Genomic DNA, 27,037 nt, shown 5'->3' with positions numbered 1-27,037 from the left:
TTATATGTAATGACTGTAGTAATCAGTTTATTACACAGATTAATCATTCTTGAACGTACAAGCTCCAAGGGAGCAGCTGGGTCTTTAAATATACACAAGTCTGTCAAATGAATTTTTACCCTTACATCCAGAAAGACCTAAGCCATTAAAAACTTAAGAAAATAAGAGCTATTAGCTATGTTAATTGAGAAAACACATACAAACCAAAATTATGAAAGGGAGGGAAAGGGGCAGGGGGAGATTTGAAATAAAATCAACATCACTTGATGCACTAATAGCTCCAATGCATTTAAATTCTGACCAGTTAAACTCAGACCTTTAAACACAGGATGTAGGTACAATTTGATCTTATTGGTCATACATTTACCTTATTAGGTCCTTCAGAATAAAATACAGAACAGCTTTAAGTTCTTCACATTTTTTTCATTACAGTTATGAGTTTAAAAGGATTCCATTTTTAAAAAGCATCCTCTTGAATCATCAAAAGTCCCCAGAAACACAAGAAACAATTTATTCTTCCCCTTTCCCTTCATGGTTGGTTTTAGTGCCCAATTGAAATCTCTTAGGAATGCTTTTATGCTCACAACTAGACTTTGATAGAAGAACTGGCTTTTCACACACATTTCTTTGCTAGGAGTCAATGTTGGTATGAAATACAGTATTTCGTTGTTCCAAGTGTGTACAACACGCAGCACTGCTGTATCAGGTAAACATGTGCACAGGGGAAGATGAGGCGTGGGCTCATAGAAAGCAGTCAAATGGAAATCAAAAGGACTTTCTCTTTCAGAGTTCCCCTATCTTTATTTGTAGAGGTTATCCAATAATTTCTTTAATTACATCGCATACTTCTGAGTCCATTCTCGAGCTATTCTGTTGTACCTGTATATATAAAGAAAAATGATTAACAATAGGTAAGCTTCACCAAATATTAAAGCAGCTAATAAAAATAACATCTGTAGATGCCATGTGCTAAATAAATAAATAATCACATCCACTCCAACACTGTTCTTAGAATAACAGGCAGAAATGTTTCTGAGGTCTCCTATCAACAGTTAAGAATATTTTTTTAAAAAAATCCCAACACTACCTGATGAACCTTTCCTAACACACCCACAAATGAGCATGTGCACACTGACACATACACATACTGTATTTTACATTTTTGATCTCACTTTCTTTACCTCAGTTATAAACTTCATGCACTGCACAGGCTGCAAAGTATGAAATCTAGTCATATTCAATTTCTTTTAATGTTAGTAAAAGAAAAATATAAGGATTATGTTACAGATTAACTATCTGTTTGAATTTCTATTTGTAAAATAATTCAAAATAATGAATTCTGATGTACTCTGTTATCACCTATACAATTTTCTAGGTCCAGAAGTTCAAAACAGTCACTTTCATTGTGCTCAAGCCTAATTATTTTTCTTTTTCAGGTGATTCTTAATTGTTAGCAGAATTACTGCTTAGTGGTACAGCAGTAATGATATAGGAAGAATAATGTAGCTATAATAATGCATGGGAAATTATTTCTTTAAAATGGAACCAACAGAACCTCAAAAGATTTTCCAGTAAAACTAACTGGAGTATTCACCATTATTAATCATGCCACATCTCATGTATTTTTTTTGTTCACCTACCACCACCTGAATCATGTGTCTTGTGATAGAAGTTTAAGTTGTTCCTCCCTCTGCAGCCTAAAAGCAGAAACTGAAAGGCCTAAGAGAGGCAATTGTAAAATAATGTGTAAAAGTACAAATAATAATGACTAGACTTTCAGTGGATTAATCAATCTAGTTGAGGAGTAAACCTTATTCCTAGCTAATAATTATATTTTAAAGCTGAAAATACAAAGCTGCTAACAGAAGACATTACTCTTGAACAAGAAAAAATATATCTGGTATCAACGTAGTCACAAATTAAAATATTCTCCTTATTTTAAAAAAAATAATCTAACCATTTTATTTTTAAGATGTTTGACTACCATACTCACTTTTCTCTATCTGTTTTGTAGATCCGTGCAATCTCAGGCACTAAAGGATCATCTGGATTGGGATCACACAACAGAGAACAGATGGACAAAAGTACTAGAGGGAATAAAACACATCATTTAGGATTGAAATTCCCCCTAAAAATTTTGCTAGTCATTGTCTGAACAAACAGTATTTAATTTCCTTTCAGGCCCCCTAAAAGAGATTTAAGTCAATCTTTTTCATGGATGAGATAAATATCTATTTGACAAGCTGTTTTCTAGAAACGTCTCCCTTATTCCCCCTGTACATACACTACTGAATTAAACAGCCCCAGTTTGCTAACTAATAAAAAGGTGAAGTCTGAAATAGTGAGTTTTGCCAACCCTAGAACAAACACTAATCACTGTTTATGGATGTTTCTTCAAATCTGTGATACAGTATGTGTTAAATTCATCTACTGCCCAAGAAGGCAGGACAATCACATGGCTCTTTTTCATTCAGCCTGTTAGTGATAGGACAGACTGGGGTAAAACAAGGGGAAGATAAGCCCCTGAAAGATCATTAATTTTAGGAAATGAGAGGAGTCTGTTTCAAAATAATAATTATAGAAATCCACATAAAAGACACATTAGAAAGTGAGAGGACTATCAACTGGAAATCCACCTGGCCAAAATGATGCCTACGAAAACCACAACTTTCAGGGACATCAAGCTGAGAAAAAAGAATTTGGGATCTTTGAGAACAATAAGTGGGTTCCACTATAAATATCTATATACATAGGCATGTTAAGAAATGAGGAATTCTTTGAATTCCCTCTGAGTATTTGATAGTAGAATGAGAATCAAGACAATATTTACTTATAACAGGAAAAAAATCAAGGATAATACCATGGCTTGTCTACACAAGATATCTGGTTGAAAACCCCATTTACAGCCCATGTTGGAAAAAGAAAACTACCTGTGTAAGCCAATTGCCTTGCATTCAGCATTAATAAATAAAGGTCCCCAATGGATCTCATATATTCTCTGAGTAAAATACTTTTTGGATAATGGGATACCTCTTATTAATAATTCAGAGTATCCTAAATTAATGATTTGGTATACTCAAGTTGGATATTTCTCAGCAACCAAGCAGCCGGTTGCAGCAATTCAGGTTGGATGTGTAAAACTGCTAGAGTTGGTGGAGAAATACTGAGGCACAATGACATGGCCTATATCCTCCACTGCTGAGTCACATCTAATTCTCTTTAGCGCCCTTGCAATTAGAAGAAATTATGGGAGGCACTTGGAAATCTATTCTGTCAGAGGAAAAGAAGCTACCTCTAGCTTCTGTTAAGAAAAGAATTTAATGTATGTATGTACGTATGTATGTATATCCTGCAACATAAGCAGTGCCCTGCTGGATTAAATCACTGGCCTATATAGTCCAGCAGTCAATTCTCAGCAGCCAAGCAACAGTCTAGTTTATAGAATCAGAAATCCCTTTGATAAGATTGATTTCTTTGAATGTGACTAGCAAATGTCTTTTTCTTTTTTTTTTTAGTTCTCAAATATGCTCAGGAAGATAAATCTATCTCAGCATCTACTTCTGTCCTACTATCGCAGAACCATTGAGAGTGTCCTGACATACGGCATTCTTGCATGGTATGGGAGCAGCTCTGAAGCGGAAAAAAAAGCTCTACAGAGACTCATTAAAAGTGCCCAGAATATCATCGGGCTCCAGCTACCAGCCATGGACGACATCTCTGCATCTCGCTGTTTGAGGAAGTTGCACAACATTCAAAGAGACTCTTCCCATCCTGCTTACAATCTTTTTAGACTGTTGTCTTCTGGCAGAAGATACAGAACAATTAAAACTTGGACCACACATTTTCTGAATAGTTTTTAATCCCAGAGCTATAATTACACTCAACAATGAACTAAAGGACCACCATCAGTGAGCTGTTGGACAGCATTACTTGGGTCTGTTGTGTGGATGCTTGGGTGGTTTTAGGGGTGGGGAATTTTTGGTGGATGGGGGTGTGTCCGGGGATTGTCATGTGAGTTGGGTCTGGTCTCTGGGTGTTATGTGAATTTCGTTGTATGGGTATATTGTGTATACACGTACAATGACAATAAACTTTTATCTATCTATCTATCTATCTATCTATCTATCTATCTATCTATCTATCTATCTATCTATCTATCTACTTACCTACCTACCTACCTACCTACCTACCTACCTATCTTAGGAATGGAAGGCACGGTTTCCCTTTTATCTTTGGTTTTCCAGATATCCAGTTTATTGCCAAAGAGGTATTTTCCATCCAAACTTGTCTTGGAGGTTGTCTTGACTACCCAATGACAGATCTTCTAGAACAGCAATTGCAGCTGTATTAGATACTGAGCAATGATTTCTGCTATAATGTCAGCCACAAAGGAAAACATTTCATGTGGTTTAATAAGCCCTTTATGGAACTCACACCTATCCAGCATCCAGCGGCTAATCCATCTTCACAATAAAAGTCCTGGCAAAGAAAGAAGTGACAGTGCCTTTTAAGGAAGGACTTGCAGCTCAGTGCATTTTCTTAAGGCAATATTATTTTTTTGCAGAATCTTTTAAAGGAGCATTTCCAATTTTGGGGGCAGGGGAAGCAACTGGACAAAAACGTTAAAACTATTTACTGACATTCTTTATATATATTATCACTAACTTGATTGCTTTTTTTCTAAAGGACGGTCTGATTCCACCTTAACTATTTTGTTATGAACTGATGAAAAATGTTAAGTAGAATACTATGTAAGAACGTTTCAGAGTAACTCATGTCTGAATTTTGATTGAATTGTATGTGACTAATGCTGTCTTGGGACCAAGAACTAAGGCTTCTATTATTTTATACAGCAAGAGGACAATTTTACTATGCTATTCTTCTATGTAAGTAAAAGTATAACCACTTCCCTTCCTTTCTACAATCTGAGAATAGAAATAGAACAGAACTGGGAAACAATAGAAACTGGGAAAACCCTACTTGGGGGAAATGAAGGTCAGGGATCTACATTCAATTATTAATGTGCAAATCTTTAGATTTATTAGGTTAGCTTCAATGGTTTTATGGGTTTGGGATCATAAGAAAATGAAAAAATCAAGAGAATTCTTGTGTGTGTGGAAACTTATAGAAATAAAGTCTGAGTAATCTTGCCTAATTGTTTAATCTGATTTATGAATGACAGAGCCAATATTTAAAATTAAACGGAGATCTGATTTTCTTGTCTTATTAAGTCAGAAGAATCATTTCACTGGATGTTTCCAATCTCCAAGTGGTGAGGTAGTGCCACCTATTGGTGAGCTTGAACTTCAGAAGGCATACCTTATTTTATTGCAAATACAAGGATAGTTAAGGCAGGAGAACTCCTTCCCAAAACATTTAGCACTAGGATTCTGTATGCAAGGCAGGACACTCAACATCAGATCAAGAATCATGACAGGATGGGCAGTTTCCAAGCGTTAAATTCCACACTGGACTGGCACATTGACTTTTATAGACATTAATTGTGGCTTAAAGCTTCCAAGTTTTCTCTGAATTTTTTTGTCACTGGTTTGACTACTCTGATGTAATAAACAAAAATTCTTTGGAGACCTGTGCCCTAGTCTTTCAGTTGTAAAGAGAGATGGGAAACTCAACAGATTAGAAAAATATACAACTCTGTTTGCTACCAAGATGGAAATGTAGCAACACAGGTTGAGAAAACACATACGACATAACAGTCTTGGGAAAGCACATGGAAAAAAAATAAGAAGAGCATGGAAGTACTAACAGCTGCCTTTAACTATGTGATCTTCCCTTTTTAAGCAACTGAAGAGTTTAACCCATATTTGAATGTCTCCAAGCACCAGAGAGTAAGAATTTCTATTGTACAAGAGTTGGAATAAGAAAAGAGAGGGTGTTAGACGTCAAACATATTTGAATAAACAAGGTCACAACTGTAAAACTAGACCAGACCAGTTCTGAATAGTACCAAACATAATAAAAGTTAATCATTATTTTAGGTAAATCAAAACAATTTCATTCTGTAAACATATACAGATAAATAAAGCTTGATGATATCACTGCCTGACTGAAAGTACCAGAAACTGTAAGGTTTTTTTTATAATTTTAAACATTATAATACAAGATAAAACAATTTTTCTCTAGAGTTTGAAATTTGCTTTAAATTTTAACTTATTTACTAGAAGAATCTACATAAAATATTGTTGTACAACATTATGAGTTGCATAATTGCTGTACAATAAAATCACATGTGCACTGCTGGTTAATATAAAATCAATGTGCAATACTATAGCAATATTACAAGCTTTAGAAAACCAGAGAATTACAACCAACAAAAGGAATTTAGTATGCACATTTAAATGCAATGGTTGGCAGATAAAGCTATTGAATTTTATCAGAATCTATCCACAAATTTACTGAATACCTGAAAGTTTAAAAATGAGTGAAGGATTTTATTCCTGCAGCCTGAAAATCATAAAGCAAGGTTCTAGTTTGTTGAATGAAATATGTTCATACTGAGATTGCAATATTTCAATCAATGTGCCTATATTTTAAGCATAAGAAAATGTTAAAGAAGGGCTATGCTAACTTAAAGGAATGTTATAGAAATTAGTTGTTCCCTTTGACACCAAATTTATGTGCACCATTTTGTGCATATACTTGCAAAGTGCTGTTGCATTATTAAAATAACTGCATATTTTGAATATTTATTTTATAATTACTAAACAGAGTTTGGAATTCATTTTAATAGAATATTTAATCCACACAATGCTCTTTACTGCTTGCTGCCTTTTTTTCCTAATTTAATATTTCAATTCAGATATTTCTGGTTATGAGGATTTTTAAAAGAAATAAGATATCCAAATAATACATATAATTAAAACCAAATGGTTATAATGTTTCAGTTACAAAGTATAAGTCAAACCTGCTCACAAAACCAGAACAAGACAAAACTAAATTGATTTGATATAATTAAAATGTAACACCATAAACGTTGGTGGAATCAGGTGCTTTTAATTCTGAACTGGTTGCAAGTAGGAAATTAAAGAGTAAAGACAGCTGCATATGTATCATTATCTCTAGAAATATATATATCCATGTACAGTAAAAGCTCTTTTGCTTACCTTTTGAAATAGTTAATGCTGGAGACCATTGCGACCGTAGAATGTCAAGACAAATACTGCCATTACTGTTAATATTTGGATGATAAATTCTTGTCGTAAATGCAACCTGTTAAAAATAAATTATTTCCTTGGTTTATAATACCTAGCATAAGAGGTATCAAAAATGTTGGGATCTAAAAAGTTCCTTACCTTAGGCGGTTTAAAGGGGTAATCTGTTGGAAAGTGAATTGTCAAGAAGAACACCCCACCCTGATAGGGACTGTCATTCTGCAAAGATAAAGCTATTAGAAGACAATTTAAGATATTTGCCTCTATCATAATTAAAATTGGAGGGCTACTTACTGGTCCCATTATTGTTGCTTGCCAGTGGAACACTAGAAGAAAAAAGAAAGTGAAAGCTTGACTAAGACACTTAAGACTAAAGTTCCTCTCTTTAAAATCTCAGCCATTTTAAGCCATAATATGGCTTAATGGCAAAGTAATATGCTAATATTCTGATTACATTTAGTGGTTTCTAGATTATGAACAATTTCATGTATGGTCTATTTATATCATATCTTGTAAGTTGGGCTGCTACTTCTAGGAGCAAACAGAAACAGAAGCTAGGAAAGTGCCTTTCCCCGGGCAAGTTCTGAAAAGAAGTCATAGTCCATGCCTTTTGCAACATTTCTAAAGAAACCAGAGACAGAGCCATCTGTTATTTACTACTTAGATCTAACTTAGAGGAGATGCCTGTGAGTGCTATCAGGCTAACATATTCCAGAACACTGATTTGTTACTAAACTGCGTTGTGATTTAGCATGATCTTAGCACTGTCTCCCTGCTACCATCAATAAGTTCTGCTGACCTGGAATTAGTACACAAATAACTGGACAAATGCAGATCCCAGGCATCCAAACTGCTCACAATTTCAATTTAAAATCTGGCTTATGTCCTATTGTATGAGTTTGGTGTCTCTATTAATATAATAAATGTGAGAAACTAATAAACCAAACTTAGTTTGGGCAATTTGCATCTTCCTATATGCCAAACTACCATTGAAATGGCAATTAGAAGTTAATTTGATTAGTAGCATACAGTATATGAATTTTATTCAGTGCTTGTCACTTCACATTGCTGTTTCTGAAAGACAGAGATGGTTTATATTTGGTATATGAAACAGTAACTCCTTAAGAAGTACTTTTATACTATCACTCAAACAGATTTAAGACAATAAACATATCCAAACATCTCCAGTTACTAAATTTACTATACATTTATAATTCAGGTAGTTCTCACTTACCAACTACTCATTCAGTGACTGTTTAAAGTTGCAAAGGTGCTGAACAAGTGGTGCTTATGTCCAGTCCTTGAAGTTCCAGCACCCTTGCAGTCACATGATCATGATTTAGGAGCCCATCAACCAGCTGGCAGTAGGCCACACTCATGTGATCACAATTTGTGATCTTCTCTGCCACCTTCCCACAAACAAAGTCAATGGAAAAGCTGGCAGGGAAAGTTGCAAGTCACTCCATTAAATCCCCATTCCTCCCGGAGCTTTAATGCACATGCACACAATTCATGTGCTGTCTTGCAGCCAGCCGCCCAGGGCCTCACTCGCCACCCCGTGCAGCATCCCCATGCTCCTTACCCGAGATTCCTGCCACTTCCTGCATGTTTTGGGATTATGACAGCAACCAGGATTGCCTAGATTGCTGTCACTAAGTGATGCAGTTACATGATGTCATGCTTTACTACTACATCACTCAGTGACAGCATACAATTGCCATTGTAACCCAAGGACTACCTGTACAAAATTAGTTTAATGAATATTAAATTTTAATTTTAAGATGTAAGGTTGTGATTGCTCAAGATCAAAATTAAGGATTCTTCTATAAGTCTTTTAAGAACAGAAATCCATTCAATCTATTTTATCTGTTTTAGGAAAAGTGGAAGTAGGTTGTTTCAATGCAATTCATTAACCAGATGTTTTGGTTCCGAGTTGATTGAACCAGCAATGCGTGGTGGTATGTGCTCTGATGGTATATGTTACTCTGATGGCACTCACTGGCTTAGAATGCTTTGCATTTAAAATAGAAGACTAATATGAATACATTTAGGATTCTTCTTATTGCCCAAAAGAATCCTAATCTGAGGCCTTTTCCTTTTTTACAGATACTTACTATCATCTCCAACAGGCCCTGCTGAACACTGTGCTGGAGGATCACGTGCCAGATCATTCAGCTCCTAAAAACCAGTCACATTAGATTAAAATACAGTCATTTTATCTCATAGTGAAGTGTTCACTATAGCATTATTTTATTATTAAATTTTATTCAACATAAATTAAAGGAAATGCATAACATAATTAATAAAACAATCTTCAAAGGATTACCTGTATATAAATTCTTATTACCCTCCTCCATCACTCCCTGCTTAAAAATACAATAGACACCCCAATTTTGGAGAAGCAACTCAAATGATCCCATAATGTATTAAATAATTTGCTCCAGTTTGAACATCAGCACTTTATATTTGTACATTTGTTTTTTTTAACCCATCTTTTCCCCAAATAACTCAAGGAAACATTCATTATTCTCCATTCTCACCCCCCATCCTCACAAAATATTTGCAATGGCCCTAGCAAAACTGTTCTCAAAGCTGATGTCCATTTGATAAATATAAATCTGCTCCAACTTGGACTCTGACTAAGCAAGGTAGCCAATGGTGCCCGGGACACAGTCTGATGATATAATCTGGGATGAGTTTAAACCAATGGCTCATGAGGAAATGGACAGAGTTCTCTGGGCTGTCAACTTGGCACTTGTTTATTGGATCTGGGCCCGTCTTTTGTTATAGAAGTGGTTAGAGAGTGACCTGCAGTTGGGTCTATGCTATGGTGTCAGCTTCTTTGCAGGAGGGCAGTTTTGGCCAGAAAGGACTTTACACAGCTTCATCTCACAGTTGCAACCTCTTCTACATTGTGAGGCCTTTCAGACAGTCATTCATGCTTTGATCACCGTAACTGTATCGTGCTTTACATAGGGCTGTCCTTGAATCTTCAACTGGTCTGGAATGCAACAACACAGGCAGTGATGAGCATGCCTCAGTAAATTCCTGAACTGCATGAGTTGCACTGGTTGCCAGTTTGCTTCTGGATGCAATTCAAGGTGCTGGTCATTATCTAAAAAACCCTACATAGCATAGGACCATGACAGCATCAGAGTGCTATCTTCCATAATATTTGCTAGGCTGATGTGACCCAGTAGGGTTGGTACACTCCAGGTATCTTCAATTAAACAATGCCATTTATAGAGACCCAAGAAACATGCCTTCTCTGCTAAAACAGTTGCTCTCTAGAAAGAGATTCCACCAGAGATATGGATGACTCCAACCAGCTGGTAGTTCAGAGAGACTTGAAGACCTGACTCTTCTCCCAGGCCTTTGGCAAGAGTGACTGAAACCCTCTTCCGGGAAATCTGGATTTGTTTGGTTCTTGCCCAGATTGTGCCATCTTCTGTTCTTTATCATTGGCTTATTTTATTTTGCATGTTTTATTTGTGAATTGCTCAGAGTTGATAGGCGTCGGACAGAGTAAACATTTAATAAATGAAATTGGATCTTCCCAATCCTAGTTCTTACTATTATACCATGCTGACTGGTCAGCCAACAAATAATCTAGCTGAGTCTCTATTCCTAATAAAATGCTGATATCTATCTGATATCATCTATCTATTTTCCAAAAGATTCTTCTCTAAATAAATGTAGCAATACATGCTTTCTATACAATAGATTACCATTTCTGCTACAGGTAGCTGGTCCTCAACCTATGACCAGTCACTTAGCATCCAAAGTTATGACAAATGCCCCCCCCGGGCTACTTATGAGCTAGTTTGTTCCAGCCACTGCTGCACCCTTGCAGTAATTTGTCCTTTTGACCGACTGCAGGGATGCTGCAATGGGCCTCCCATCCTAACCCGCAGGATCCCCGCAAGACTTGGAACTGCTTCCCCCCTTCTGTCAAGCAAAGTCAATGGAGAAGTCAGATTCAATTAACAACTGGGTTATTAACTTATCAGGTGCAGTAATTCACTTAACAATTGAGGCAAGAAAGGTTGTAAAATGGGGCACATTTTACTTACCTCATTTAACAAATGTCTCACTTAACAACAGTAATTTGGGGCTCAATTGGGTTTGAGTCAAGGACTACCTGTACTTGTAACTACTCAACCATCTGAATTTCCATTACATAAACCAAATTGAATTTGTATTTTCAGTTGACATTTAAAAAGAGTCACAAACTTTCTTTGAAGTTTTAACACAGGCATGCAAAAGTGCAGCCGTGGGTCTCATGCAATGCACAGAATTTATTTGCAGCCAAACTGCAAAATTCAATCTATTATCTTTCATATTCTGGATTTTAAAGGACAAAAAGATGACAATAGGTTTGCAGAGACTAACAGCACACTTTCATGCCTAACCCCCCACCCCTATCTCTTCCAGAATTGAGCCAAATGTGGGACCTATTTTTGGACTGCAACCATTCACAGTGCCACACAGTCATGCCAAACTACTCATATTTAATGTCTGGAGTTATTTTATATTATGAAAATGACAGCTGAATATAGTAGAGAAATATAGTTCCTACTTTCAGTTATGAAATTTAGCCTTAACACAAAAGTTATAAACCGACATATATCACATGCCACAGAAATGCGTAATATTCTCTTGATCTTTTTAAAAACTGCAACTTTTGAACATCTTTTCTACAAATGTTCAACATTTGTTTCCTCCATATACAAGTAAGTTAACCACAGAATGTTAAGAAAAAGTAGTTTGGTCAACGCAGTGGTTAACGTTTCTCTTATGCAAGATAAAGAATGATCAATTTTTGAAGAAATCCTGAAACTCTAAAATCTAAACAATTTTGTGGTATGAGTCCTTGACTTACGACTGTAAGGGAGCCTGGAATTTCCATTGTATGTCATGATAGTCACATATCGAAACACTCATGAATGACCCAATTTTATGATTTTTTGGCAGTCGTAGAGCAAACACAATGGTCATAAAGAGAAGACTCTTGCTATCTCCCCTGCTGACTTCCTCATTGACTTTGCTTATGGGAAGCTAGCAGAGAAGGTCACAAGTGGCCATCATGTGACCGCAGGATATAAGACAGCAGGATATAAGACAGGATATAAGACAGCCCATACATCGCAATCACATGACTGCAGAAATGCTGGCCAAAAGGTTATAACTGAATGGTCACTAAATGGTTGTAAATCAAGGACTACCTGTAGCAGAATTAGCAGTAATAATTATTAATATCAAGAATGTCTTTTTGTTTGGGGCAAAATCCAAACAAGAAGAAATTTAAGACATACTTGTACACTTCCAGACAGAACATTTTAATCTATGCTGTTCCAATTGAAAACATCTTGTGAAATTCCAGTTCTAATTCAACCTGTTTATCAAGCATGACAAAAAAGGAAGGTTTTTTCCTTAAAATATTTCTGGCATAATTGCCTTTTTGGAGTGGGGAATACAAGTAATCCTTATTAAGCAACCACAATTGGGTCCAGGAATTTGATATATTAAGTGAAACAGTTGCAACTGTGCTTATGTTCTTACTTCAGTTTTTCTTTGTTTTATAGACCTGCAAAGGCCATAAATGCAAGCATTGATTTTAATGCTACTTTTTCATCATTGTCATAACTGTGAATGGTCACCACAACAAGGCATTCACTAAACCAGGATTACCTGTATTATATCTTGAAATCTACAAATCCATACTCAATTCACAGTAAGCTTTGAGATTAAATCATCGGTCATTCAATGAATATTTTGGGGAAAACAAAAGGATCTTTAAGAGGGAAAAGCTTAATTTTACCATTTGCACCACTATTTTATGAGCTATCTTAACAAGCATGTCTTTTTTTATGGAAAAATAAACCTTTATGCAAGATTTATATTTCTTTTCAGAACCTAATAATCAGCTGTACCACATTCAAACAGCCATCATTATTCCCATTACTAGATTTTCCTTTATGCAACTCCCCTTAATCTCTCTCTCTTGAATTTATTAAACAAAACAATTATGAGCATCCACCTTGAAAATACCAGCATCAATTTCTATAAAATGTGGAGAATCGCCACCATATAATATAGCTTTCCTGTTAATGTAATTCCATTGTGATAAGAAATAACAAAGGCGCAGGCAGTGTTATACATTTGTTTCTCCCATAATAGGATCTTTTGATTTTTCCAAATTCTGCTCTGAAACTCAATTTCCAATCATCACAAAGAGATACAGCTCTTTCTAGATCTTAAGATTCAACTCATGAAGCATCTTTTTCGGCTTTTCCAGCAAGTATCCAAATATCTTTTCTTGAAATGAGTAATATGCAGATGACTGAACATGTATGTTCTATACAGTGACTTACTTAGCTTTTGAATCTCAGCTATTTATCCTTCTTTGTGCAGAAAGCGAAGAACCTGTCAAATTGTCTTTTGGAATAGGGGCAAACCTAGCTTCAAAAACAGGATTAAAACAGCATATAATCACATCTGACTATATGGATAGTCCTCGAGTTACCACCATAATGGCACCTGCCCTATACAGTCAGAAGTTGGGACGACCTTTAATTGAACCACCTCACTTAACCCCCCCCCCCATTCCTGTTCTCTCCAACGCAATCATTAAATGGGACAGCCTTTAACTGAACAGCCTCACTTAACAACACCCCATCCCTGTTCTCCCTGATAAAATCTTTAAACGAACACACGGGACATTAAGTGGAGTGTGGGATGTCTCAAGGGTGGGGGAGGCCCTGGGAGGCCTATTGCAGGCACAAGACCACCTACCTCGGGCCTCCCTCACCTCAAGACACCATGTCCTCTGCTTCCCATCCTTGGGGATCCACACAGTCCATGGGTCTTCTTCCCACTCTCTAGCTCCCCGCAGGGCTTAAGCCTCCTCCCCACCCTTGTCTGCTCCAGATGGTGCGAAGCATTTGATTTGCAAGGTTGTGTATGAAAGAATTGGGGGGGGGGGGAAACGGAAGGGAAAAATTAAGTCTTCAGCAGCTTTACTAAATTTTGCTTTTGGAAGAACTAAGCTATCCCTCCCTTCATTTTGCACATCCCCCATCCCTTAGTTGAGGAGCAGAAGTCGGAGAAAAGGCTAGAGTGAAGTCTTCAGAAGTGCTACCTTGCAGGTGAGAGGAGAGAGGAAGCCATTGAAAGGTGGGTGGAAAGCTGCTTCTCCGATCTCCCCCGATTCTTGCTAAGAATGGGGAAGACGTGCATTTTATGCTTTGTCTGCATCCTTCATTGCTAGGGGGAAGAGACACAACTCATGTTTTAGTGGATGTTCTTGTTGCTGATGGGGGCATCTTTCCAAAGCCCCGTTGGCCAAATTGAAAAAGAGAGGTATTTCTTCCTGCTCTCCATGGAAGCAGCACCTCACTCTGCCTGATGAGAAAGCCCAGATTTAAAGGCTCTCAGTGGATGAGCAGCTTTGCTAAAGCAGAGGCCAGACTCAAGAGTCAATAGTCGGAGAGTAAGATTCAGTCCTGAATAGAGGGGATGTGAGTTCCTGAGCAGGAGGAAGTCACAGGAAGAACTTCTTCCTGAGCAGGAAGAAGGTTTGGTGAACCTACTCTAGTTATGGAACACAATAGAAGTAGATCCCTGGATTAGCAGAAGTGGGGGACTCCTGCTAATAGGGGAACTGAATGAATTGCTCTTGGTATTTCTCTTACAGTATTTCAAAAATTCCCAACCAACAGCTTTATATGCTGTTTGTTGCAGTCCAGTTGCTAGTGAAGCTAACGCTGGTGGAACTAAGCTTAGTGTTGGTGAGTAAAAGCAAACCCAGCAGTAGCCTTAGCTCTACCATGTGTCACTGAGTTTGTGGTTGCACTAAGAAAAAGATGGCCGCTTCTGGGATTGCACTACGTTGCCCAACAGCAGAGCTGCCTCCCCTCCTCCCCTACCCCAAACTCTTGAATTCTGGAGATCTTCGAAAGATAAGTGAGCAATTGGTGATTGTGGGGGGGGGGGGGGCTGCAACGGTCGTAACTCTGAAACCAGTTCATGGTTTTGGACAGTCTTTTATAACTTTGAACAGATGCTAAGCATGCAGTTTTAAACAAAGGACTACCTGTACAAAGTCTATGAAACCTTCAACTACATATCAACGCATTACTCTTTTGCTCTTTTCTCAGCAAAAAAAAATCATAGAAAGTTTGAGCACACAATGTATGTGAAAGCACAATAAAAATATGCCTCATGAATGGCTATACTAAGGCAAGCCATTACAAAAATACATTACAGGTAGTCCTTGACTTAGCAACCATTTTTAATGACTATTTGACATTTACATTGACACTGAAAAGTGGCTTATGACTGTTGTGGCATCCCCAAGACCAAGTGATCCAAATTCGGAAACTTGGCAACTGGCTCATATGTATGACGGTTGCAGTGCCCTGGGGTCACCTTTTGCGAACTTCTGACAAGCAAAGTGAAGCCAGATTCACTTAACGATCCTATTACTAATATAAACCACAGCTTAACAACTGTGGCAAGAAAGGTCATAAAATGGGAGAAAACTCATTTAACAACTGTCTTGCTTGGCAAAAGAAATTTTGGGCTCAATTGTTGTCAAAAGTCAAGGACTATGTGAACAAAAACTCTGTTCTCCTTGGGAAGGCAGGATGAGAATTAAGATAAAAGAATTCATCTTCTCCAGAAACAGGAAGTGTGTTTGATAAATCCTTCTTTAAAAGTGAGATAGGAACAATCATCTTGTCCAAGTTACTGAAAGAGCTTCTAATTAGAAGAATCTGTCACTTAGCGAGAGTTTTTTTTATTCTTGGTTCAAAAATATTATAATAGAATTTCTATTTGTTTCTATAGAATGACAAAACTGGTCAGCCACTGATTTACAGGTGGCATGAATCATATGAACACCTATCAGTGAAAATATTCCTTCAAGGTATCATGCACAGAATTATAACACCAAATAACTAGGAGACCTTGCTTATGGAAAGATCTAAGCACTATTTCTGGCTTGTCTCTGAATAAGACAAAAAGAAATACAGAAAGTACAGCATAAAATGGAAGGCGGCTGCTAACTTTTTATATTGCTGCAAGCTTCTAGACAAAGAATGAAATTTAAATCAACTCATTGTTAAGAATTTCTATTTTTTAAAATAACTACAACGGAATGAAACAATTCATAATTATGCATGCACCCCAAGGTCATACTTCAATCCCATGGGACAATTTACCTGGAGAAACTGGTAAAGTATTGTATTTTATTTTTTTGTTGCTAAGAGCACCAAACAGAATGCAATGCTCACATTTGTATCCTTTGACTTTGATACCAGTGGAGCTAAAAAATAATTATTAAAATAATGTTCTCATAAAAATGGGGATCATTTGTATAATTGCAGAGAATTCTGTGTTATCTCCTTTTTTGCTATGGGTGGTCTATAGGAACAGAGGTGTGAGTGGAACATTTATCTTATGACTTCCAAAAGGCTTTAGATCAGCTCTTGGAGATTCTGACATCAGTTTTAACAACTGAAAACATTCTGTATTTTTAAGAAATAGAAGGACAAACATGCAGCTGGACATTTAACTCCAAAGCCAGAAATGCTACACCACACTGTATCTGATTACAAACTATTATTAAAAAGTCTACGCAAACTATAAGCAGTGATGCAAATTAATGTGTCACGTTGTAGCATTCAAGCCAACTAACAAGTTCACTGAACTGCTAATGCTCCGTTTAACCCTTTAGGTGCTGTTCTGCACATCTGGAGGGTGCCAGGGTTAAGGAAGCTCATCTAGACCTGGAATTCTGCATGTTCTTCACAGTGATGTGGATTTTCCAAAGATCTGCCACTCTCTTAAGTAAGTATAATTTAGCAAGTTCTGAGTATTTTGTAAACAAAATTGTGAATGTATTAATTTTTAAGTGCTTTATAAATTATAGCATTTCTTTTTACAATCTAGAGTAGCAGCACTGAAATATGTAATAATTTTAGCACACCTGACGAGCTGTTTTTGAACAGATAACTTCTAAAAGATATCATTACCTCATATTTATTATTTCTGGTAGGTGGGTATTGTAATATTTTCTACTGAGGAATACTCCAGATTTGGAATGTTCCTTCTCTGAACTTTTCATACATTTCTAGATAATGTCCACTGGAAGAAAACTGAGGAATCTTAATGAAGCAGCACAAGTGCCATTTTGGTAGCAGAAATAGAGAAAAAACACCAGAATTACAACTGGTTAAAAAAAAAATCTCCCATAAGTACTCTATATGTACAATCTAAAGCTTATTCTAGGAGAAATGTGTACAGCACTAATTAGTCCCAGTCTGCCCATGGAACTAATGAGAAATGAAACAGTGGTTAAATTTCCCCTGCATACCCCAAAACCTCACACCTTGATCCTGGAAGAATAGCAAAACAATGGAATACCTTTGACTGTAAATTTATATATATAGTACATTTATATATATATAGTACATTTATATATACAGTATACACACACACACACACACACACACAATATATATATATATGTGTGTGTGTGTGTGTGTGTGTGTGTGTGTGTGTTTTCTGAGGTTTTCGCGGGTGTTTGTATATAGGTCTTTGGTTATTCGGGTTTTCTCCCGTGTAAAATTGGAGGTTTCTTGGCAACGTTTCGACGAAGTCTCATTCGTCATCTTCAGGCTGGTGTCTTCGGCTTCGTGCTTCTAGGAGCAATGTGTGTGATCGCAGCTGTTTCTTCCTTTTAACTGCCAGTGGGGGTGTGAACTGATTGGATGGGAGCTTGGCTGTGTTCTGATTGGGTGGAGGTGTGTTCTGATTGGTTGAGGGTTTGGCTGTGCTCTGATTGGATGGGGGGTTGGCTGTGCTGTGATTGGATGGGTGTGTGTTCTGTTTAGGTGGGGGCTTGGTTGTGCTCGGGTTAGTCTGAGTAGCAGGGGGATTTGAGCTGGTGAGCTGTGTTGCTGTTGTTTGGCTTCGTGTTCGTGGCTGTGCTACCTCTTCGGGGTGGGTGTCAGTCTGCTTCATGTATGAATTGGGGGGGTTTAAAGGGGCTAATGATGCAGCTGTGGTCTGGCTTCTGGTCCGCGGTCGTGCCTCATCCTCAGTGTGGGTTTGAGTCTGCTTTCTGCGTGGATGTGTGGTGGTTACATCCTGTGTGGCTCTCGTGAGTGTGGGTCTGGTGTCATTCTTTGTGTTAGGGACTCGTTTGTCAATAAGGGCGGGTTTCCAAATGGCTGTCTTGATGTTGTGTTTGTGGAGGATCTTGCTGATTCTATCTGTGGTGCCTTTTATGTATGGGCACTCTCACTAACGTATTAACATCCAATGGATTCCAAAGAAATAAGATTACCAACCTAATCCAAAAAGAAACCCCCACTAAAATCCAAGTCAGAGAACAAGAAAACGGCAAAGCCCTCCTCCCATACATAAAAGGCACCACAGACAGAATCAGCAAGATCCTCCACAAACACAACATCAAGACAGCATTCTGCACAAACCAAAAAATATCCACCATCCTAAGAAACTCCAAAGACAAAACTGAGTTAGAAAATCAAGGAGTATATGAAATCCCATGCACCGCCTGCCCCACCACATACATTGGACAAACCAACAGAAGAATAAGTGCACGCATTGAAGAACACAAGAACTCAGTCAAAAAAGAGGAACCAACTTCTTCCCTGGTCCAACACCTCAAAGCCACAGGACATGATATTGACTTTAAAAAGACCAGAACTATCGCCAAAAACGAACACTTTAACAACAGAATAATCAGAGAAGCCATCGAGATAGAAAAACGTCCACACACCATGAATAAATGAGATGATACCTCCCACCTACCAGCCATTTGGAAACCCGCCCTTATTGATAAACGAGTCCCTAACACAAAGAATGACACCAGACCCACACTCACGAGAGCCACACAGGATGTAACCACCACACATCCACGCAGAAAGCAGACTCAAACCCACACTGAGGATGAGGCACGACCACGGACCAGAAGCCAGACCACAGCTGCATCATTAGCCCCTTTAAACCCCCCCAATTCATACATGAAGCAGACTGACACCCACCATGAAGAGGTAGCACGGCCACGAACACGAAGCCAAACAACAGCAACACAGCTCACCAGCTCAAATCCCCCTGCTACTCAGACTAACCCGAGCACAACCAAGCCTCCACCTAAACAGAACACACACCCATCCAATCACAGCACAGCCAACCCCCCATCCAATCAGAGCACACCCCCACTGGCAGTTAAAAGGAAGAAACAGCTGCGATCACACACATTGCTCCTAGAAGCACGAAGCCGAAGACACCAGCCTGAAGATGACGAATGAGACTTCGTCGAAACGTTGCCAAGAAACCTCCAATTTTACGCGGGAGAAAACCCGAATAACCAAAGACCTACACACACACACACACACACACACACACACACACACACACACACTCACTTCTATTCCTTTCACATGGTACACATTTTGCTGTGAGAAACTATGTGTCTATGTAAATAATTAGCATGGACTCATTTTCTAAGTTTAAATCACAAAGAATTTAAATGGTTTTTGAACAATGTGTGTACTATTTCACTGCTATGTAATTGATTAGATATTTATTTATATCCCCCTCTTCATCCAGAATAAAACAAGGCAGACACCCCAAGAAATACACTAGACCAGGACAGGGCAAGCTTTGGTAGTTGGGGACTGCCATTTTATTTACATACGGCTGCAGTACACAGAATGATGAAGCTATGTCACAAACAAGGTGATGAGACCAGGATTTCCAAATGTGATGGTTCGTTTTCATTTTAGGGGTATGTTAAGCCTAAAAATGAAGCTGTCACCACCTCCCACTAAAACCAGCAGGAAATCACATCTGGGTTTCTAAAAATTTGGCAGTACAATTTAATGAGGCTTGAGTTGCCCACCCCTCTAGACATAGAACATGGTAGTGCTTTGGCATAGAAGATATAATTATAAAGTATAAGAAGTGTAAACACAAAGGGAAAAACTGAAGTAATGGTTGTATTTATATTTGGCTCTTCCTTCAAAAACAGTGTAGAATACAATCACAAAAATAATATCTGAAATCCCTCATAGATGTATTTAGAAAACAGTCCCTCAAACTGAGAGCTACATGTTTCAAAAATAACTGCCTGGAATTAAGAGAAAGGATATTAACCCAGACAAAACAGTGCTTGACCATAAGATGGAACTTGTCTTAACTGGTTTGTAACATCAATCAGTTTTTATTTCTGAATGACATAAACATCATTGAAGAGGTGAGAATTTTCAACCTCCTCGTACCAGCTGTAACATAATAAAGCTTCTATATATTAATTCACATTTAAAATAAGGTCTGGACATGATTTTTATCAATTCACAAAAAAAGCACAATAGCATGCATAATTTGGGATATGCTGTTCTGAAACAGAACACCATTCATTTACAGGAGGATTAGTCTGCTTTGGAGGAGGAGTACTTTTACATAGAAATGAGAGCATCTACCTTAGAGAATCAGAAATCATCAATTACATTGGTGCAGCAACCTTTGGAAGTGAAAAAAATTACAATGAATATGCAGGGCATGAATTTGATCAATTTGAGTTTTAGAAAAGAACAATTTTGCCTCCAAATTGTTTTCTTTCTTGTTCCTCTATCTTTGAATATCTCCCCCCCAGGGGTGAAATCCAGCAGGTTCTGACAGGTTCTGGAGAACCAGTAGTGGAAATTTTGAGCAGTTCATAGAATAGTTAGCGGAAATTTTGAGTAGTTTGCAGAACCGGCAAATACCACCTTTGGCTGGCCCCAGAGTGGGGTGGGAATGGAGATTTTGCAATGTCCTTCCCCTGTCACGCCCACCAAGCCACACCACACCCACCAAGCCATGCCCAGAGAGAACCTATAGTAAAAAAATTTGGATTTCACCACTGCTCTCCCCATTTTTTCCATTGTCATTCTTATCCATTCTGAACATTTCTGGATCTTTCCTCCCACTTAAGAGATACCAGAGGAATTACAATCCTGTAATGGAGTTCAACTGATTACAAGCATGCATTTTTAAATTTCTTATTTATACTTCTCAAGGTTTTTTAAGAGCCAGTGGCTGAATGAGTGAATCACTGTGTCTTGCGCTGTACATGATTACCTCTGACTGCTCAGGTTCTTGGCCATTTGAAGCACATCAGAATATTCCCTTTGCTGCTATTTCTATTATTTCCTCTCTTCTGTTTTCATTGTCCTATTGCTTTTAAGGCTTACCTATGTACTAGAAATTATTTGACGCTTACATCAAACTGCTATAAAGAAGAAGGTAAGAGAGTGTTTCCTGTGTGTTATACTTCTATCAATTTTGGAATTTAAAATAAAAGTGCCATGGCTTTTTACTCTGCTTGCATACACTATTTTTTAACAATGTCTAATGATTTGTATTTTGATTATCATAATTGTCAAAATATTTTAGCTTTTTTAAAAAAACTTGATGCAAGCAATCCTATGTTTTTTATCATAGAAGTGTGGAAACTATATTTTCTATGCACAGAATACTGCATTTCAATCAACACGTTTCTTGTATCAATTATATTTGCAGTATACATATGTGAATACATGTGCAATACAGGGTAATCTTTTCAACATGATAAAAAGCTGTGACCTCTACTAGCTATATACTGCTATAGTATACTAGAAATGCAAAAGCCAAAAAGAATAAAATAAAAAATACACTAGTTTCTTTCTGGCATCCTACTATGCCTGAAAACAATTAAACTGGAAATTCAAAAAAATATTAAGTATTATTTCAGAATAGATCATACAAATTAAGCCTCAAATGACTTTAAGACCTGAGATTCAAAGATAGTAACACTGTAACATTAACATTGCTACTCCATACAATTAAGATACTATATACACAATCTGTAATTTATCTGGGGGAAAAGCTCCCTATTTTAAAGGATACAAAATATCTTGAAATATTTAGTGCGAGAATTATTCAACCATATTAGACCTGGAACATGGTGACAAATGCTATGCACTAATCAATCAGACTTTTCTTAGTTTTCATATGCCTCACATTCCTTCATTTACTATACCAAATAAAAAATGAAAAACTGAAGATTTCAAAATACAGAAATGCTACCAAAGCATGAATTAACATGAGAAAACATTGAGGAACTTGCTCCATTCACATTCTGAATGCCATGAAGCTGAAAATAAAACTTCAGAATAAGCAGCTATGGACTTGCATATATAAATTCTGATTAGCAATATATTTATTCAGTATTTTCCACGTTACTGTTGACAAGGAGGATGTAAATTAATTTTTAAAGGAGTAACTAATCTATTTATTACATGATATCCGGAATTACAGCCATACAAATTTCATTCTTCTCCCTTAAATGTATTATACGAAATATAAATTTCTTCCATGTTGTATCTAAAATGCTCTTAAATCAAGATAAACCTAAAACAGAATAGTTTTATTTCCCATTTTTCAATTATAAAGTCCGTATCTTAAAATCAAGCAATCTCAGTTCTATTTCTCACAATGTGTATATACATATAATTTTAGATAAAACTTTCCTTATGACAATGTTCAGATTGTCTAGACATCTATAGGGGGAAATGATTGACCGGAGTACTCTTGCAACTGCAGTCTATCAATTATCTTCTAACATCATTTCAATATGTATTTCTCATTTTTCAAGCAGAAATAGAATATGCTACGTATATTAATCCCTCAATGGAAGGAATTATATGTGCTCTCTCTTTAAAAGTATACAAACTTTTCATACCAGGCAGAAGTTCCTCCCTATTTCTTCCAAACATCACAGCAAAATAAATAAATAAATTTTGAAGCAGAGAGATCAATATGCTGCTGAGTGACACTGTTACCAAATTATCAGCCAATCCAATTGGATACTTGCACTTATGCAAATTTGGGATAAGCACCTTTAGGGCAATGCCTTGGCTTCTGCTCTGAGGACACTTGCTTTTTTCTTTTGCCCAGCTTCACTTGGCACTTCAACAGTGCCATCAAGTTGGTGGCACTGGATAGATATCTGGATAGATCCCCTCCTGGATGATCCATCTTCAACTTGGCTTTTTAATTTGAACTTTTTCTGAACTCACTTATCTAATTTGATTATAAGCAGGGGAAAATTAGTATTCTGTGCACTTTTAACAACAGAATTAATCCAATTAACAGACTTGAATAGTAAATAAATAATGAAAATCTTAAGTTTTCTTGTTGGATACTAAAGACAAATAAGCAGTGTCCACTGATTCACTATTACAGCACTTTCCTATGAGCCATTATATAATATTGAGATAAAGTTTGTCAACATAAACAGAAAGGAAAAAGATATTTAAGATAACTTTTTTTTTTTCAAAAAGAACAGAAGCAAAAAATGGTTACATCTCTAAGAAAATCAAATCAATGAATTGGGCAACACTGTTTAAAGCAGAAGGGCAAAGTGAAGGAATAAATAAAAACAATACTGGTTTTGATGTTACAGTACTGCCTGATCAACCAGATTTTCTTCCAAAAGGAAACAGATGTTTCAGTGGCCTCAAGTAGTAGTGAACTTCCATTAACTTAGCATCTATGGAAGACAATCTATCCCAAGCATGGTACTTTCAGAAAATTCCTGGCTTAACCCACTGATCATTTTCTTCTGTTCAAAGGACAGGGGAAAGAATAAGACTTGACACTAATCAGTAAGACTTAGATGAAGAACCAGAAAATATTGGGATTATTGGAAAGTGGAAAGTAGAGTGTGTTGCCCGTTTGCAGATATTTTGGCCTGTTTTCTAATGAAATGAAAACTTTGTCTCTTCTGATTTTTTAAAAGTAATTGCATTTTGGTACACCTTCCAATTTTTGTGCTTGTGTTTTTTGTGGGATATTCATAAAGGTTCTATGAGACATTGAAGAACAGCTGCAGCTTTTCAGAATATTATCTATTTCTGTTTGTGGCCAAGCAGAATTATGACTTCTACAATGCTTTATGAAGGAAAAATGTAATTTAGAAGTCAGATTCCCATCAATCATTTGGTTAGGAAGGAGCATGTATGAAAATTGATGCCAAGGAGAATGAAGAATCTGGGAATGAGGGAGAAGCAAAAAGAGGAAAGGTTAGTATAAAGTCTTATATTTTTAAGCTGTTGTCTTCTGTTGAATTAACAATAGAATTGGGCAGAGTACAAAAACAAACAAAGAGCCAGAAATGCAAATTTATAAACAATGTTAAGCAATGATTTTTAAAAATCAGAAAGGAAATCTGATTTTTTTTTTTATCATTGCTTACCATTTTTTATAAATTTGCATTCCTGGCTTTTTGTTTGTTTTAATACTCTGCCCAATTCTATGGTTAATTTTATTCCGCTATGTTGGAAATATTCTTTCCTGATAAATAACCATGATTTCTGTGTAAGATGGGCTGAGACATTCAATCACACTGACACAAAAATCCTGATTTAGTATTGTGAGGAAATAAGGTCACAAATCAGAAAATTCTGATTTGGAAATATCCTAAAAATCCTACCAAATTCAACAAAGAACTGCTATATATCTAATATTTTTTAAATAAAATCAAAATATAGTTGACTGTTCTCCCTTACATAAAGGTTTATTCTTAAATTCAATATTTCAAGAATGGCACAGAACTAACAAATCAATAACTAATGTGTGATTGCTCTTTAGCAGTTAAGTAAGCCAATTATATGCACTAAATGAAATCCAAATGCACATAAAAAGCCTTGCCTAATTCAGCAACCTTTCATAGATCAATATATCAGCCTTTCTAATTTAATCTCTTTAAATACATGTTAGCTCAAAGCTAGAAAAACAAAGTTTGTAACAGAGAAATAAAAGAACCAAATAGTATTTGTTTCTTATTAATGAATGGTTTTAGGTTTTATAACCAGACAACTAAAATATTCAGAATATTTAAACACCCAAAAATATCAATCAAGTTCCATTTTCATAAATTTTAAAGTTACATTCTCAAATGCAACAAAATATTGTTTAAAAAGCCAATGACACACATTACTATAAAAAAATAACATCACCAATATCACTGCAAGATCACCTGAGAGCCTTTATTCCCAGCCATAGCAACCTTAAAGCAAAACTATTTTCCAAAGCAAGAGCTTTCAATAGAGGTAGCATTTTCACCTATTGCTTATTCTAGAATCGTGATTCCTATGAGCACTGTTTTGTAAGCATGCATTAAACCAACTAGTTATATTATATGGTGGTTATTACTCCCAGTGCTACAAATAAGTCTAAACCAAGAGCCTAGAACTTTTAACTGATTCCAATTACATCCTGATGTATCAACATTATCATGTTTGGGGAAAAAATCACTTGGCAAGTTAGAACAGTGATATCACCAAAATATTCTTCTTGCAACTATAGCAACTAGTTTCTATACTTACTTCTTTTGCAGCAAACTCCACTGAGTTCAGTAGAATTCACTCTTAGAATTGCTTTCCAGGATACTCTTGCTTAGTATTTTGACATCAAATAAACTTTTGATGTAGCAAGACACACAATCGCAGTAATGGAAATAGAGAGGCAAAAAGTTGTAAGCATGAAAGCAATAGTGGGAGCAACAACTATTCACATTATTTAAGAGGGCATATCCCTTGGGTAGTGAGGGAGGCTGAAGCAGATCTCAGGGTCAGCACACTTACTGGCTACAGCGCTTTCCCTTTGTTCATGCAAGGCAACGGAACGGTCCCTTCCCTCCATCGACACCAAGCAAGACGAAGGTACCGTAGATCGTCCAAAATAACTTCTTAAGAAGGGATGCCTAAACGCGCACCTGTGGCTACCGGCAAGCCACCAATTGTGAACCCAACTGCTTCGAAATGTATTGGACGGATGACTTTCGAAACGGTGCTCGAACCCTGCTTCGGTGACGAAAGCAAGAACTTTTTGCAAACCTCCTAGAAAAGCCCTTCCAAGTTGGCCTGGTGCGCCTCTTGCAAAACCTCGCAAAATGCTAGTCTAGCCGGGGGGGGGGGGTGGGGGGTGACTGCGTTCTTGTCCGGAGACCGACGGTAAGGCGGCTGACCGAGGGGGAAAAAAGACCTCGCTTGCAACAAAAGGTCGCCTTCCTTCCCGCGGCGGATGCCACGAAGGTATCAACCCAGCTGGGCTAGCAACGAGCCCGAGGAAATGCTTTCGGGCTTGGAGCTGGCCCCCCGCCCCACGGGCGAGAGAGCCGCCCAGGCCATAAAGGAGCGCGAGCCGGGTAGCCAAAGGCCCAGAGGTTCTCGCGCGGAGCGTTGCCTTCCAGCCCTGCCGGAGATGCCCGAGTGCCCCAGGCCAAGCCGGACCGAGCTTACGTAAAGCGGCGGCACCGAGGATCGTCGCCAGCAAGAGCATCGCCGGCACGATCAGGGCCTCCAGCCCGGCCCCTCGGCGCGGCCTACAAGGGCGGGAGAAAACCATGCCCTAAGCTGGCCCTCGCACCGAAGGGGCTTCCGGGTTGGCCTTCTGCCGAAGGACTCTCACCTTGTGGATTCTCTTCAGCGCCATCGCGGCGGAGCCTGTTGAGAGAGGCAAGCAGGAAGAAGGAAAGGAAGGAGGGGGACTATTTTCCGGCGGCGGAGGGAGCGCAGAAGCTTTTCGGCGGAAGCGGGAGGACAGGTGTGGGTGCCGGCCTGGGGGGAGCCCGGTGTTCTCTATTGCCTTCTTTCCCGTCGCCCCCACCTCTTTGCTTGCCTGCCGCCCTTTCACTGCCTTCCCTCTCCTGCTCGCTTCTCACCGTCGCTCTTCCCCCTTTCTCTCCCCCAGCACGCTCGGGCTCTTTCACTGAGTGACTGCCTCACAGAGCAGGGACTGCTCCTGCC

At 37.8% G+C, this 27,037-nt stretch overlaps 1 protein-coding gene across 2 annotated transcripts; it reads right to left on the bottom strand.

The window, feature by feature from the left end:
* Positions 1–27,037, bottom strand: UBE2D2 (ubiquitin conjugating enzyme E2 D2). Of its 2 annotated transcripts, none has more exons than XM_070940808.1 (7): positions 26,953–27,037; positions 9,287–9,350; positions 7,467–7,498; positions 7,314–7,391; positions 7,125–7,230; positions 1,994–2,087; positions 1–879 (listed from the first exon to the last, which is right to left on the bottom strand). In XM_070940808.1, coding segments are annotated over exons 2-7 (357 nt in total). In that variant the 5' UTR covers positions 9,288–9,350; positions 26,953–27,037; the 3' UTR covers positions 1–833. The 2 variants fall into 2 exon arrangements, with proteins under 2 accessions (XP_070796909.1, XP_070796908.1); XM_070940807.1 differs by lacking the exon at positions 26,953–27,037 and adding an exon at positions 26,700–26,943.

This window comes from Pituophis catenifer, unplaced genomic scaffold (assembly GCF_029215685.1).
Source record: "Pituophis catenifer annectens isolate HBS135680 unplaced genomic scaffold, rPitCat1.0.hap2 SCAF_3, whole genome shotgun sequence".
Taxonomy (NCBI): domain Eukaryota; kingdom Metazoa; phylum Chordata; class Lepidosauria; order Squamata; family Colubridae; genus Pituophis; species Pituophis catenifer.
Note: the sequence above shows the minus strand (reverse complement) of the source record. Positions and strands in the feature narration are given on the sequence as shown.

Coding starts and splice junctions, on each gene's coding strand:
- UBE2D2 (XM_070940807.1), bottom strand. CDS start 26,723: ATGGCGCTGAAGAGAATCCACAAG. Junction 9,351..26,699: donor CGCTGAAGAGAATCCACAAG/GTGAGAGTCCTT, acceptor ACTGGTTTTTAG/GAGCTGAATGATCTGGCACG. Junction 7,231..7,313: donor ACCCCTTTAAACCGCCTAAG/GTAAGGAACTTT, acceptor TATTTTTAACAG/GTTGCATTTACGACAAGAAT.